Source organism: Centruroides sculpturatus, unplaced genomic scaffold, assembly GCF_000671375.1.
Source record: "Centruroides sculpturatus isolate CEXI.00-Female unplaced genomic scaffold, Cexi_2.0 scaffold1727, whole genome shotgun sequence".
Classification (NCBI taxonomy): Eukaryota; Metazoa; Arthropoda; class Arachnida; order Scorpiones; family Buthidae; genus Centruroides; species Centruroides sculpturatus.
In genome coordinates, this window is record NW_019385851.1 from 68,920 (window position 1) to 86,568 (window position 17,649).

A 17,649-nucleotide genomic window follows, 5' to 3' on the forward strand; every position below is an offset into this window, starting at 1 on the left:
GATGTAAAATGTACATTCTACATCTGCCTAACACATTTTTTTTTTCATTGTTTTCTTATTTTATGCATAATTAAGAGCTGGCATTTTAAACTAAGTTGCGTTTATTACCTATATTAATATTCATAACGCCATCGGTAACTATAGAGATAGCGTTTAAACTTATTTTCTCGTTAGTATATATATATATTTAGAAGTGTTAAAATATCATTATTAATTATGTAATAAGTCGTGCATCTTAGAAAGCTTCGTAATTACTGTCTCATTATATTATTATTAGTTCTACGTTGTGTATAGATTCATTGATAAAATTTTGAACTAAATAATAATGTTAAATTGATTATTTTTCCTTGACATTTTTAAAAGATATAAGTATATTTCAATTGTAAAATAATTATTATAAATAACTACAATTGAAGACAAGTGGTAATTAGTGTTCATTATCAATCCTACCTCATCCCTTGCATGTACGTTACCTAAAGAGAACTCGACCAAACAGTACAAGCACAATAAACAACAGTTCCATTGACTCTGTCACTGTTGCCTCCCGGGCATTCTTTTCCGAGAGACAGGATGCAGCAGTCAATTCAAGGAAAACCCTTATTGGGAAAAATGTTGGAAATTGTGTTTGCTTATAATGAAATATTTTAACTTTTAACTTTGAAAAAATCAAAACATGAAGTTAAAGAAATAAAGAATTAAAAAAAAAAAAAAAACATTTGAATATATGAAATATTATATTAATATTAAAATTCTATTTAATTTTACATCTTTTCCAGCTGTGATTGATATTGGATATATATTGCTATTATATAGCTGAAATTAAATTAGTCATACATCAAATGATTATACATTTTAGACTGTAATATGGCCAAAATCTATTTACATTATTATCTGCATCAGTAAATCATTAGATTTATTAATTACTAAACTGGTATATTTCAATAAACAATAAATGATATTGTAATAAGTATTTATTTTAATAATTAATTTTTAATATGGATTAAAATCTTTTTTAAAAAATTTATACGAATCATTATACTTTAATAAAGATTATTAATTTTGTTTGAACGTCTCTACGTTTTATTGATAAACTCGAGATGTTAACGATTTCGACTAAAGAAGTAGCTTGAATAACAATTATTCTTACTTTAGAAAAATTGATCGTAGAGAATGAATGAAGTAAACTTGTTATCATTTTCGCTGTTGAATGAATTTTACTTAACAATAGAAAATGAAGTATAATCAATAACTTTGTACAAAAGTTATACATGTTTGTTGGAAGGAAATTGTTTAAAGTTGTCTGTAAAAATTTTTGTTTTTTTCAAGAGTAATTATCAAAAATCTATTTACTTCTTTCATAAATTTTATTTTAAATTTCTTGCTAAGTTTATAAACCGGATCAATTTTTAATAGTAATTTGTTTTTAAGATTTTTCTTCAGAGAGTAATAATCTTTAATTAAAGTAATGCTTGTAGTCTTATTAAAATTATCTTATTTTAGTTTTCTGATGATACAGAACATAAAATATGCATGTATTACATCCCTAGAGGCCGCATCAATATTAAGTTTTCATTACTGTTATTTTTTTCTTCTACGGCTTCACCAATAAATTCAAATTAATATTCATAACCAATGTCTAACTGTCAGGATTTCACCGTTTATTAATTCGTAAACAAGAGAAAATTCATACGTATCGATTATTTATTAAAGAGATTTTAAATAATAATAAGAAGAATAAAACTACGATTATCTATTATATATATATAGAGAGAGAATTAGTTTCTCTATTAAGTAGAATATTCTAAGGTTAAAGAAAAATCCTGTGGCTTGTAATGGGGTGATAACTAATGTGTTTACATTTCGCAAATTATGAAGCTGTTAAATTCAAAGGGAAAGTAAATTAGATTATTTATGTACTTCGACTGCTTTATTAGTCCGTTGCTTGCGTGTAATGTCATTTTAGTCAATAATGCTTTAGGCTTGGTTTCTTCTATTGGCTACATATCATTTAAATATGACATACAACCTCTGCTGCATAATATTTACCTGATTCTTACATTAATATAAGAATAGCTTTATAATTTATTTAGTAATCATCGTCTCCGAAATGGATAAAACATCGATTTTTATATGAAATTTTAATGAAAAATATCATAGATAATTATGGTTACCTTTTTTTTTAATATGTCAGATTCTCTGTATACATTTTGAATAATTAAAAACAAAAAAAAAAAACATTAATCTTTTCACAAACAAGTCTTCTTTTCTATGAATTAATTAGAATCGAATTCCAATATCAGTTATAAAGATAAGATGGATAATAATAGAGAGGTTTCGGCCGAAGTTTTCATCTCTCGAACGTGAACGTCGAACGTCGAGCGCCGCTTACAAAGCGGCGTTCGACGTTCGANATTTATTAATGTATTTGTTTTTCAGTTATATATGATAGTTGTCCCCAATCATTTAGTAATGGAATATGGTGGGAAAGAACATTATTTGAACATAGAGCTATTCACATATGTCCTAAAGGTTCAAGAGGTATATTATAAGAAAATATAAAATACAGTAAATAGCTGAAAATATATTTAAAATAAATTATATCTTAGGTAATGCTTCAAGATTATGTACTTCGGATATTGGTTGGGAAAAACCGGATCTATTTAATTGTACATCTGACACTTTTGTAGAATTATCTGATCAAGTAAGTATTAAAATGCTATAACAATATAAGGACTTTCTTTATATTGTAATTATGAATTGAAAACTTGGATGTAGAGAAATACAACTGATAGATTACATAGTTTTAAATAATAATAAATATGGCTTATAATTGTCATTTATGTAACTGTTAATTATATTATACACGTTATATAGTGCATTATTTTTTATAGTGTAATAATTTATTTACACATAAGAGTATCGTATTAGATTATATTATTTTATTGCAATTATATAAAATTATTAAAAGTTTAGTAAGAGTTTAGATATGATTTTCAAATAACCAAATATCTGAATTACTTGATTATTAACAGGCTATGATATTATTGTTAATTAGATAATTAAATTACATAATTTGACCTAAAGGTGGTATAATCACTTATCTTTATATCAAATTAGTAGTTTAATTATCTAATTAATAGCATTATTATAGCCCGTTAATAATCCAATAAATTAGATGTTTCCATGTTTGTATAACTTTTCACATAAAGCTTTTTATTTTAAGAATTTCATTAATTAAAATAAAATAAATTTTGCTTTGATGGAAATTTTACAGCTCTCTGTTATAGAAATAAATAAATTGCCTCTCAGTACATACTTAGCCATAAAAATTTCTGCTGATATGAAAAATGCTGTAAATGCTACTGAACAACTTTATGGAACAGATATTTTAATTCTTGCACGTCTCCTTCACCATGTTTTAAATTATGAAAATCATCAGAGAGGTTTAAATTTGACTCATCGCCAAGATAGAGACTTTATTCAGGTGACATAAATGAAAATATTTGTAATATTTTCAGTGATTCAATGAAGATCTAATTAAAATAATTATGAAAACATTTTTCAGAATTTAGTATTTTCAGCAAGTGCCATTTTTGAACCACGTTATTTTGAAGTCTGGGAGCGTATTGCAACCATTACAGGAGACGGACCAGAACATCTCCTATTAATGTTCGAAAAGTATGGACAAACACTAGTGTATAATCAAGGAGATACATTTACAAAACCTTTTGAAATTGCATCAAAAAATATGAGTATGCCTGATATTTAAATATTTTGCTTACCATTGATAAAAAATCTAAAATATTATATTAAAATTATTATAATTTTCTTTACAGTATTTGGATTAGATACAATTTCTACTGCAGAATTATGGGGTTATTCTATACTTCGAGATAATAATAAAAACTCAACTTACTCATTGCATCCCGAACCATCTGCATATTTAGAAATATTTCACGAAGACAGCGGTCCTTCAGTAATTATACCAAAATATAATAATTATCCTGTACGCAAACACTATGCAGATGATATTACTCGTGCCATAATTCCCTTAAAAACAATCGGTGTAAAGAGCTTATTAGGTAAGCATTTAATATCATTGTATTAAATGATATGATATCAAAAGATAAAATATTTAAATTTATCAATCTAAGCAAGTTATTTTTAATTTATAGATACAAATAATGCACGTCACAATTCAAATCATATCCCAAAAGAAGTAGCTGTAATTTCATATCTTATATATCCAACTATGGGAGAAATATTGCCTAAATTTTACGACGTGATCATCAGGTATATAAATCAAAACAGTTTTGAATTATTAGATATAAATCACTGTAATAATCTTAATTTTAAAAATATCCCCAATAGTTTTTAAAATTTGAATAAAATTGAATTTAATAATTCAAATTAACTTCGCTTGACATAATTATCATTTTAGGCAAAGATATGGGATCAATTTGGGAGTTAGCTCTCCAATCATTACATTAGTGGCCCAACCATTGAATCAGAGTTCTACTTTGAATAGTCTCCTACATAATATCCGATTCCGATTCCGTATTCTCGATATAACTAGTCGTAGTAATCCACAATGTGTTCATTGGAATTTTGGAATTGGGTAAAGTGAATTAAATGATTGTTATAAATCTAAGATTAATAATTGCTATCTAATATTAATTATTATTATTATTATTAATCATAGTGATCGAGGAAAATGGTCATCTAAAGGTTGCAAAGTAGAAGCTGTTTCTTATGGTCATCATCCTTATGTAAATTGTAGTTGTGGTCATTTGTCTAGTTTTTCAGTATTGATGGATATCACCGATAGAGAAGTAAATATATTTTAAAATAATTATTATAAAACAACATATATTCAAAATGTATATATATAAATATATATTTCTCTGTTTTCTAACAGTTTTTAATTGAAGAATCAGTTGCTCAAGATATCGTATCATACGTTGGAATAATTATATCATTACTAATGTTAGCAGCTTCATTTATTGTATTTTGCATTCTTCGTGGGTTACAAACTAATAGCAACACAATTCATAAAAATCTAGTTGCATGCTTATTTTTTGCAGAATTACTATTCTTGGTAGCTCTTAAATCTCGAAGGAATTTAGTTCATAAAGAGGTATGTATCATTTTAATTAAATATTTGTTATGCTTATAATTAAATATATTATTTGTTATAGTAATAAAATATTTGAACACATTGTAAAATATTTCAGTTTCCATGTAAAGTTGTTGCAATTTTATTGCACTATACATTTTTATGCATATTTTCTTGGATGTTCATGGAAGCAGTTCATCTTTATCGAATGTTAACCGAAATGAGAGATATTAATCACGGTCAAATGAGATTTTATTACTCCATTGGTTATGGTAATTAAATCTTTCATTTGTTTAATAATTTTTTTTAATAAAAAATGATTTAACATTGTTTAAATAATTACTTTAATCTATAGGTGCTCCAGCTATTATTGTTGGACTTGCAGTTGGAGTTAGAGCAGATCAGTATGGAAATTATTTTTTGTAAGTTTAAATATTTTTTAAAATGATGTATCTTTATTATATATAAAAATTCTCATCTTTTCTACTATTTACTTAGAGTTATGATGAGTATGTTAACAAGAAAAGCATAAGTAACTACTGTTTTATAGTAGAATAGAGAAATATGTCTGATATGTTATCTCATTATACCCAATTACTATTTTATATATTCTGTAAATTCAAAATTTAAATAGTTACAAGATATACATTATTTCATTTAAAAATTAATATAATACTATTTTCTTTCTGTATATTTTTAACAGTATCAAAGTTGCATAATCAAAATCATCATATACTCATACAGTAGTCAAACATAATGATAGATTTGAACTGTGGATGAATCACTTTCTTGTAAATCAAAATTATTGAATTATCAAATAAGAAATACTGTAATTTGAATAATTTTCAGTTAAATAATCTTTTAAAATTCAAAATTTTATGTTAAAATTATTATTGAACATATCTGAATGATGGTATAGATATTTTGTCACTCATCATAATTATTATAGAATTATTGACATCTGTTGAAAATTAAGATAATTCAGCTAATAGAGTAGTCTGACATGACTTTTTCATAAAGAAAGATAAATGAATGAATTAATAGTTTATGTAGTAACAGGAAACATTAATCAATTGAATCAATTCTTTTTCATTTTTCCATATTGTAAATATTAAACAATATTTTAAATAGATTTAGCACCTCCTCTTTCTATTAATCTAAGAAAATTAAAGTAATAATATAATATAAGGATAAAGCAAAGGTAAAAACAATTTAAAATGACCTATTTATTCTCACTAGAAGATAAATTTTTTCAGTAAAATTTCTTTTTGTTTATATTTTTCAATGAAATATTTGTCTTTTAGATCTGTGAAGTGATTTTTATCTATCAACATAATTAGTAAACATGACTATATACCCAATATATCTTTTAATCTATTTTATTACAACATGATATAGTTTTACTATATATATTTTTATAAAAATTATTCATCAAAATTGTCTATTTTATTAATTTCAACTCCATTTCTAGAGACACATTATGTAAATATAGACCATTCTTTTTATCTTATTACAACAAATGCTTTTTATGACTATCGATTCTATTATTGATTTTGAGGTATTATATTTAAACTTTAATTAAAAAATTTAAGTTCGTATGTAAAAAAACATTATATAACAGCATAATACCATTGCAGATATTTATTATTTTTATTTATTCATTTTCTTTTATATTAAACTAGGGTATTACATGTTAAGCTTTACAAGATTACCATTTGTTATTAGTGTATTTTTTTTCTTAAGGATAGCTTTATTTTGTCTCTGTTGATGTCTGTATAATTTATTTAAATAAAACAAATTTCATTAATTTATTGTTTATTATTAAATGCTCATTGCATTCTAACTATTTTGCAAACAATAGGAAATAATAAAAATTTTCTATGTAAAATAGCATTTAAAATTTTCATTACTGTATATAATATAGCATTTGTTGGCTTTACACAAAAGCCAAAATCAACAAATACAAATCTAAAGTAAATTTCATTAGTATCTAAGAAACAAAATAACGTTATTAAAATTTTTAATGTGCAATACAAATACAATAGTAATAAGATATAATTTATAAGTCATAAAACATGTTTAATATGTTTATTGTTATTAAAAATTATTATTATTTTTTATTGATGTTAGGAATAATTTTATATTTATTTGGAATATAATAGGCTTAATATATATTTTTTGGCATCATTTTATATTATATAAAGTCACGAAATCGATTTTACAATAAAAGTATTTACAGATTTTTATTAATTCATGAATGCCTGACGTAAACTCTAAATAAATAAAATTGCTTTCTTTCATTTACAATTGAAATTTATATTGATTATAGTAGTAAACCATTACTAAAATAGTTCCGCAAAACAGTACAGAAAGTATCGTCTTTACGGCTGATTTTGAAATTTTAAATTCTCTGTCATAAATCTATAGATATTTTAGGTAGAAAGAAAATATATCTTTATATTGTCCTTTAAATCATATTTTATTTAGTATATATTCTTATTTGATTCTTGTGCTTTTAACCTGCATTAATTTTGATGTATGGATTATTTTTCTAGTACTCTGCAATTTTAATTAGCATAGCTTATAAACTTTTTATAAAATACTATCTTGGAATAGGAATATTTTATTATTATTGTCATTCTCATGTCAAATCCGAAATTTTCCATTTTTATATAAATTCTTGACATCTCAACTTCCAAAAATATATTATTTTAGTATACCATCAATCACTATTATCCTCTTATTTTAGTTGTCTTACAGTTAGCTTTACTTCCATATTTTCTTATATGGAATGTTTTTAGGATATCAGATATACTTTAAAAATTTATTTTCCTATTTGTTGAGTAGACCTTATAAAAATCATTTTTAACTATCCGCCACTTGTTTAGTTAATAAACCACTTGCAGTGTTGTCGAGTCAATGTCTTCGACAATGAATCCTTGAATCCATATATAAATTATTAAATATAATTTTTAAATTTCATATAGTACAAAACATTCTGTACTTTTGCAATGATAACTTTTTGCATTTTCATAAGTATTTAATAAAATAGTATACAAAACAGAACAGTATTCAGTAATATAACATGACAAAGATACAATTTGAATAATTCTAACTTAATAAATTATAATTTATTTATTCATTTTATGTTTACAGATTGCTTGCATTATATATTTCATATGCTATAACCAAGTGAGATAATAACTAATATGTAATGTCTATTTTTGCACAAGTATTCTTGATACCTTCTTTTATTACTCTTTCTGACCTATGGACACACCTAAGAGAGCCCTTTCTTAGTCCCATATTGGGTCTGGGAGGTGAGGGACAGGGTCCGAGATATTTGGAACAGACACCCTGGAAAAATTTCTGGAGATTTTTGACCTGTCCAGATTCATTCCTAGGTCCACAGAGTAGTAGGCCAACACCTTACTGCTTGGCCATCTGGCCATGTTCTTGATACTCATTAAATATATTTCTTTAAAAAAGATTTTACTGTTATATGTTATAAAAAGTTAAAATTATTATTGAACATATCTGAATGATGGTATAGATATTTTGTCACTCATCATAATTATTATAGAATTATTGACATCTGTTGAAAATTAAGATAATTCAGCTAATAGAGTAGTCTGACATGACTTTTTCATAAAGAAAGATAAATGAATGAATTAATAGTTTATGTAGTAACAGGAAACATTAATCAATTGAATCAATTCTTTTTCATTTTTCCATATTGTAAATATTAAACAATATTTTAAATAGATTTAGCACCTCCTCTTTCTATTAATCTAAGAAAATTAAAGTAATAATATAATATAAGGATAAAGCAAAGGTAAAAACAATTTAAAATGACCTATTTATTCTCACTAGAAGATAAATTTTTTCAGTAAAATTTCTTTTTGTTTATATTTTTCAATGAAATATTTGTCTTTTAGATCTGTGAAGTGATTTTTATCTATCAACATAATTAGTAAACATGACTATATACCCAATATATCTTTTAATCTATTTTATTACAACATGATATAGTTTTACTATATATATTTTTATAAAAATTATTCATCAAAATTGTCTATTTTATNTAATATTAATTAGATATTAATGCATTGTAATAATTTGAATTTATTAACAGGAAAAAACTGTGAGGTAAATCTTTGGGAAGACGGATGCAGGGTGGGATTATGTTCTGGAAATTCTCGTTGCAAAATTTCCGAAGGAGGAATTGTCTGTCAAAATTGTACGCATCACTCTTGGAGCACAAAGTTTTGTGAACTTCGCGCAAGAAGCTTTCCTAGGGGTTCTTTTTTAACTTTTCCTTCACTTCGACAACGTCATCGTATCCATATTAAACTCAGGTAAAAATTATCATTAAATATAAACAGTTATCACCATATTCATTCTAATTTTATTATTATATTTTTATCCCACTTTTAGATTTGCCACCCGTGAGAAAAATGCAGTTATTCTCTATAATGGCCGATATAATGATAAACATGACTTTATTGCATTAGAAATTATCAATTCACAATTAGTGTTTTCCTTCTCTCTTGGAGTAAAAATATCAAAAGTTTCTGCTTCCATTCCTGGTGGAATTAGTGATGGACAGTGGCATACAGTTGAAATTACTTATTTAAATAGGGTAAGTCTCTGAAGTATTATATTTTCATTAAACTAATTAAATTTTAAACATTATAAATTTTTAGACAGCAACAATCAGTATCGATAACTGTGACAGTGCATTGGCAATCAAACATGGAATAGAACTTGGAAATTATCTTTGTGCAAATAAAACTACACAAATTTTAGAACCTAGGTAATAACTCTTCTTTATAAAATTTTTCAATTAACTGAAGCTATTTAACAGATAATATAAAACTGTATTGTTTTAAAAGGTGTGCCGATTTAATGCAAACGTGCTATCGATATTTGGATCTGATGGGTCCATTACAGCTTGGCGGACTTCCCATTCTCCCATCCAAATTCCAAATTGCTAATAAGGATTTTGTTGGTTGTATTATGGATTTATACATAGATCATAAATTATTAGATCTTAACAGGTAATTAATGTAAAAATTTAATATGTATTAATTAGTTTATTTCAGTTCTCTTTAATAAATTTATTATTAAAACATTTTAGTTTTGTTGCTAACAATGGAACAATTGCCGGATGCTCGGAGAAAAAAGGATTTTGTCAGTCTCATCCTTGTCAGAATGGTGGTTTATGTGAGGAAGGATGGGGTTCTTATGTTTGCCGATGTCCCGTCGGATTTGGAGGCCAGGATTGTGACACAGGTATTCAAATTTTAAAGGATATAATGCCATTAATATTAATATATAACAGAATTATTATTAAATTTGTTTTACTTAACTTCTTTTAATTTATTTCATCAGACTTGTGGAAAAATTTAGAAAGAGGTAGGTATCGTAAAAGAAATAAAAGATACATTCATATTTATAAACTTATTATAAATATGCATAAATTATATTTTCCGCTATATATAATTTAAGTGTCTTATTGTAGAAAATATTTAAAAATAACTTTGTAATATTTACAACTGTGAAACATGTAAATTGAGTTTAAATTAAATATTTTTGATGGTTTATAACCTATTTTAATTTAAAGCCTTGTTCATATATTTGTACAGTGTCCGTACAATTATTATTTATTAAAGTATCACTTAAGAAGCGGCTAACAAAATTAATTAACTAATATCATCATATTAAATTTCTTTATCAAAAATTGCTATTTATATTTACCTATTAAACTTGAAAATTATTATAGAGGATATCAGTAATTTAATTGTGCAAGAAACATAAATTACAATTTCCGGTTTATTAATTAATTCTGTAACAAAGTAGGTTAATTATCAATTATGTGTTTTTTTATTGCTGCTGTATATATATATTGATATCAAATAAAATTATCTTAATTTTTGTTTTTTATTTTTCTTAAGTCTTGTGTCTTGTCTTTATTTAAGTAATGTATAATGTTTTAAGGATGTAATCTTTCTTTTTTTATTTTTAAACAATCTTTTACAAATAACTGTAGTATCATTTTGGCCTTTAGGAGTGGAACCAGCCAGACATTTCTTAGGCGATGGATTTCTCATATTTAATCCTCATTTCCGTCCAATAAACATGCCCTGGATTAACAGTTTATCATTTCGAACTAGGCAGGAGGATGGGCTTTTAATGCAAATACAACTCGGTCAAAACAATAAGATTGAATTAGAAGTAAATATTTTAAAAAAAATTATATAAGTTGTTAAACTTTAACTAAGATTATATTAAGAAAATATGTATTTGAACAGATTATCAATGGTCACATACGTTATCATCTAAATGATAAATTTCTTATATTACCTGATGTCAGAGTGAATGATGGAAAGTGGCATCACATTGAAGCAAAATGGATGAGTAATGGTGTATGGCTTAGCTTAGATTATGGTCAATACGAGGTATGACATTGTAGTCTCTATTAAACTACAATAATCATAACTACGAGATAATCAATACTGTATTTCTTTTATAGATTACAAAAGACATTGAAGGTAGTATTAAAGGAATGTATATTGGTAAAGTATCCATTGGTGGATTAGAACCAAGTGAATTATTAGAGAAAGTTAATTATTTTAAAGGATGTATTCAGGTACGTTAATTTAAAATTTATTGTTTTCATTTTTGATTTTAATTTTCACTTGTATTTGTAGAATGTAAAAATAGGAAATAATCAAGAGGCTTGGTTACGTCCAACGGTCGAAACAAATGTAAGAGAAGGATGTAGAGTTCCTAATCCGTGTCATTCTAATACATGTCCTGCTCACAGTCAATGTATTGACTTATGGGAAGATTATAAATGTCAGTGTGATCCAGGTAAAATGCTAGTTTATATATTTTTAAGCAAGTATCTGTTATTAAGAATTGGCTACGTAAATAGGTTAATACTGATTCAATGAATTTTAATAAAATTTAATATTAGAGATAAGAATGCTAAAATATTAATATAATTTTAAATTATTCATATTGAATTATTACAGAATGCCAATTTATCTGATTTAGGAATTAGATTTTAGTTATTGGAGTTTAAATGAAATTAATTATCTACTAAGTAGAAATCAATTTAAATCTGATATACGAGTATTTCTATTACAGCGTAATTTAAAATTATAATTTTTCATTTATATCAGTTTCATAATTATATAAAATTCTAAATGTTTTTTCTAAAGTACAAACATTAAAATTGCCTGTGAATATTCAATTTATTGAATAAGTTGATAAAGTTTCTGAAATCTCTTCTATTTTCACAGTAATTAATAAAAATATCAGTAGCAGTTCCAGAAAGTGAAATAAAGAGCATTAAAAAAAGACCAGTTTTTTTTCTACTATTATCCTAAAGATAATTCAAAAATCCATAAAGCATATTGTTCATTGTAGACTTTTAAATGCTGATTTTTATATTACTGAATGCCAATGTTTATTCACCCAGATGATTGGTTTGATAGATCATGTGCTATGATATCATTCTTCCAATTGAATGATAAATAGTTGATATTTTACAACATATAAACAGGATAATTTTATTCTATTTATTGTGCCTGTCACCATTTTGTTCAGAATTTTTATAAGGGTGCAAAAAAATTTTTCAATGATGCAAAGATCTTAAAAAAAACTATACAACAGACAAATAGTATAATATATTATTATATATGTGGTTGCTATAAGTAAAACTGACTTTTTTTTTTGTAATAAATTAAATTTATTGATATAAATACAATAAAATATATCTGAATTTTTAATAGCTAAACATATGTAAAACCTGGATTATTTTTGAGATAGAATTAAGCTAAATTACATTATATAACATACAGCCTGAAATTATGTTATGAATAATGTGGCTTTTACTTTATAATTTTCAGTATTTATATTTAAACATAATTTTATAGGATATGTAGGAGAAGAGTGCCTTCCTGTTTGTCAATTGAATCCTTGTGAATATAAATCATTATGTCATGTAATTGAACCTGGAAAGTCATTACATCCATACAGTCATAATTATTATTGTGAATGTGACTCTTTACACTCAGGACAGTATTGTGAGATTCCTTTTGATCAGCCATGCCCTTCAAATTGGTGGGGATATCCTATATGTGGACCATGTGATTGTGATGTTAGCAAAGGTTACGATGCTAATTGTAATAAATCAACGGGTGAATGTACATGTGAAGTATGTTATTTTTTTATTATATAATAGCTGTATTCTTACATCAACATATAATTGATTTTTCTTCAACATTCTAGGAAAATCATTTTCAACCTCCAAATAGCGATATATGTTTTGATTGTGACTGTTATGCAACTGGATCTTTTAGTAATCGTTGCGATCCATTCACTGGGCAATGCCGATGCAGAGCAGGTGTTATAGGTCGCAGATGTGATTCGTGTTCAAATCCATTTGCAGAAGTCACATTGAGAGGTTGCGAAGGTATAATTTTATATATTCCTTTAATACAAAGAGATTTTTTAAAATATTTAATTTATTAATGTATTCATTTTTCAGTTATATATGATAGTTGTCCCCAATCATTTAGTAATGGAATATGGTGGGAAAGAACATTATTTGAACATAGAGCTATTCACATATGTCCTAAAGGTTCAAGAGGTATATTATAAGAAAATATAAAATACAGTAAATAGCTGAAAATATATTTAAAATAAATTATATCTTAGGTAATGCTTCAAGATTATGTACTTCGGATATTGGTTGGGAAAAACCGGATCTATTTAATTGTACATCTGACACTTTTGTAGAATTATCTGATCAAGTAAGTATTAAAATGCTATAACAATATAAGGACTTTCTTTATATTGTAATTATGAATTGAAAACTTGGATGTAGAGAAATACAACTGATAGATTACATAGTTTTAAATAATAATAAATATGGCTTATAATTGTCATTTATGTAACTGTTAATTATATTATACACGTTATATAGTGCATTATTTTTTATAGTGTAATAATTTATTTACACATAAGAGTATCGTATTAGATTATATTATTTTATTGCAATTATATAAAATTATTAAAAGTTTAGTAAGAGTTTAGATATGATTTTCAAATAACCAAATATCTGAATTACTTGATTATTAACAGGCTATGATATTATTGTTAATTAGATAATTAAATTACATAATTTGACCTAAAGGTGGTATAATCACTTATCTTTATATCAAATTAGTAGTTTAATTATCTAATTAATAGCATTATTATAGCCCGTTAATAATCCAATAAATTAGATGTTTCCATGTTTGTATAACTTTTCACATAAAGCTTTTTATTTTAAGAATTTCATTAATTAAAATAAAATAAATTTTGCTTTGATGGAAATTTTACAGCTCTCTGTTATAGAAATAAATAAATTGCCTCTCAGTACATACTTAGCCATAAAAATTTCTGCTGATATGAAAAATGCTGTAAATGCTACTGAACAACTTTATGGAACAGATATTTTAATTCTTGCACGTCTCCTTCACCATGTTTTAAATTATGAAAATCATCAGAGAGGTTTAAATTTGACTCATCGCCAAGATAGAGACTTTATTCAGGTGACATAAATGAAAATATTTGTAATATTTTCAGTGATTCAATGAAGATCTAATTAAAATAATTATGAAAACATTTTTCAGAATTTAGTATTTTCAGCAAGTGCCATTTTTGAACCACGTTATTTTGAAGTCTGGGAGCGTATTGCAACCATTACAGGAGACGGACCAGAACATCTCCTATTAATGTTCGAAAAGTATGGACAAACACTAGTGTATAATCAAGGAGATACATTTACAAAACCTTTTGAAATTGCATCAAAAAATATGAGTATGCCTGATATTTAAATATTTTGCTTACCATTGATAAAAAATCTAAAATATTATATTAAAATTATTATAATTTTCTTTACAGTATTTGGATTAGATACAATTTCTACTGCAGAATTATGGGGTTATTCTATACTTCGAGATAATAATAAAAACTCAACTTACTCATTGCATCCCGAACCATCTGCATATTTAGAAATATTTCACGAAGACAGCGGTCCTTCAGTAATTATACCAAAATATAATAATTATCCTGTACGCAAACACTATGCAGATGATATTACTCGTGCCATAATTCCCTTAAAAACAATCGGTGTAAAGAGCTTATTAGGTAAGCATTTAATATCATTGTATTAAATGATATGATATCAAAAGATAAAATATTTAAATTTATCAATCTAAGCAAGTTATTTTTAATTTATAGATACAAATAATGCACGTCACAATTCAAATCATATCCCAAAAGAAGTAGCTGTAATTTCATATCTTATATATCCAACTATGGGAGAAATATTGCCTAAATTTTACGACGTGATCATCAGGTATATAAATCAAAACAGTTTTGAATTATTAGATATAAATCACTGTAATAATCTTAATTTTAAAAATATCCCCAATAGTTTTTAAAATTTGAATAAAATTGAATTTAATAATTCAAATTAACTTCGCTTGACATAATTATCATTTTAGGCAAAGATATGGGATCAATTTGGGAGTTAGCTCTCCAATCATTACATTAGTGGCCCAACCATTGAATCAGAGTTCTACTTTGAATAGTCTCCTACATAATATCCGATTCCGATTCCGTATTCTCGATATAACTAGTCGTAGTAATCCACAATGTGTTCATTGGAATTTTGGAATTGGGTAAAGTGAATTAAATGATTGTTATAAATCTAAGATTAATAATTGCTATCTAATATTAATTATTATTATTATTATTAATCATAGTGATCGAGGAAAATGGTCATCTAAAGGTTGCAAAGTAGAAGCTGTTTCTTATGGTCATCATCCTTATGTAAATTGTAGTTGTGGTCATTTGTCTAGTTTTTCAGTATTGATGGATATCACCGATAGAGAAGTAAATATATTTTAAAATAATTATTATAAAACAACATATATTCAAAATGTATATATATAAATATATATTTCTCTGTTTTCTAACAGTTTTTAATTGAAGAATCAGTTGCTCAAGATATCGTATCATACGTTGGAATAATTATATCATTACTAATGTTAGCAGCTTCATTTATTGTATTTTGCATTCTTCGTGGGTTACAAACTAATAGCAACACAATTCATAAAAATCTAGTTGCATGCTTATTTTTTGCAGAATTACTATTCTTGGTAGCTCTTAAATCTCGAAGGAATTTAGTTCATAAAGAGGTATGTATCATTTTAATTAAATATTTGTTATGCTTATAATTAAATATATTATTTGTTATAGTAATAAAATATTTGAACACATTGTAAAATATTTCAGTTTCCATGTAAAGTTGTTGCAATTTTATTGCACTATACATTTTTATGCATATTTTCTTGGATGTTCATGGAAGCAGTTCATCTTTATCGAATGTTAACCGAAATGAGAGATATTAATCACGGTCAAATGAGATTTTATTACTCCATTGGTTATGGTAATTAAATCTTTCATTTGTTTAATAATTTTTTTTAATAAAAAATGATTTAACATTGTTTAAATAATTACTTTAATCTATAGGTGCTCCAGCTATTATTGTTGGACTTGCAGTTGGAGTTAGAGCAGATCAGTATGGAAATTATTTTTTGTAAGTTTAAATATTTTTTAAAATGATGTATCTTTATTATATATAAAAATTCTCATCTTTTCTACTATTTACTTAGAGTTATGATGAGTATGTTAACAAGAAAAGCATAAGTAACTACTGTTTTATAGTAGAATAGAGAAATATGTCTGATATGTTATCTCATTATACCCAATTACTATTTTATATATTCTGTAAATTCAAAATTTAAATAGTTACAAGATATACATTATTTCATTTAAAAATTAATATAATACTATTTTCTTTCTGTATATTTTTAACAGTATCAAAGTTGCATAATCAAAATCATCATATACTCATACAGTAGTCAAACATAATGATAGATTTGAACTGTGGATGAATCACTTTCTTGTAAATCAAAATTATTGAATTATCAAATAAGAAATACTGTAATTTGAATAATTTTCAGTTAAATAATCTTTTAAAATTCAAAATTTTATGTTAAAATTATTATTGAACATATCTGAATGATGGTATAGATATTTTGTCACTCATCATAATTATTATAGAATTATTGACATCTGTTGAAAATTAAGATAATTCAGCTAATAGAGTAGTCTGACATGACTTTTTCATAAAGAAAGATAAATGAATGAATTAATAGTTTATGTAGTAACAGGAAACATTAATCAATTGAATCAATTCTTTTTCATTTTTCCATATTGTAAATATTAAACAATATTTTAAATAGATTTAGCACCTCCTCTTTCTATTAATCTAAGAAAATTAAAGTAATAATATAATATAAGGATAAAGCAAAGGTAAAAACAATTTAAAATGACCTATTTATTCTCACTAGAAGATAAATTTTTTCAGTAAAATTTCTTTTTGTTTATATTTTTCAATGAAATAT

General features: G+C 25.1%; 1 protein-coding gene across 3 annotated transcripts in view; it reads left to right on the forward strand.

Moving 5' to 3' along the window:
* Positions 1-17,649, forward strand: part of LOC111642513 (protocadherin-like wing polarity protein stan) — a 70,222-nt gene that overhangs the window by 39,948 nt on the left and 12,625 nt on the right. For 2 of the 3 annotated variants that reach the window (XM_023388864.1, XM_023388863.1), the window contains exons 6-18: positions 9,252-9,474; positions 9,554-9,758; positions 9,823-9,932; positions 10,012-10,176; positions 10,257-10,411; positions 10,511-10,534; positions 11,187-11,353; positions 11,431-11,577; positions 11,652-11,768; positions 11,830-11,992; positions 13,063-13,343; positions 13,418-13,601; positions 13,677-13,778. In XM_023388864.1, coding sequence (XP_023244632.1) covers positions 9,252-9,474; positions 9,554-9,758; positions 9,823-9,932; positions 10,012-10,176; positions 10,257-10,411; positions 10,511-10,534; positions 11,187-11,353; positions 11,431-11,577; positions 11,652-11,768; positions 11,830-11,992; positions 13,063-13,343; positions 13,418-13,601; positions 13,677-13,778 — 2,043 coding nt within the window. The remainder of the gene's footprint in view (positions 1-9,251; positions 9,475-9,553; positions 9,759-9,822; positions 9,933-10,011; positions 10,177-10,256; positions 10,412-10,510; positions 10,535-11,186; positions 11,354-11,430; positions 11,578-11,651; positions 11,769-11,829; positions 11,993-13,062; positions 13,344-13,417; positions 13,602-13,676; positions 13,779-17,649) is intronic. The other variant, XM_023388865.1, reaches the window with a different exon arrangement.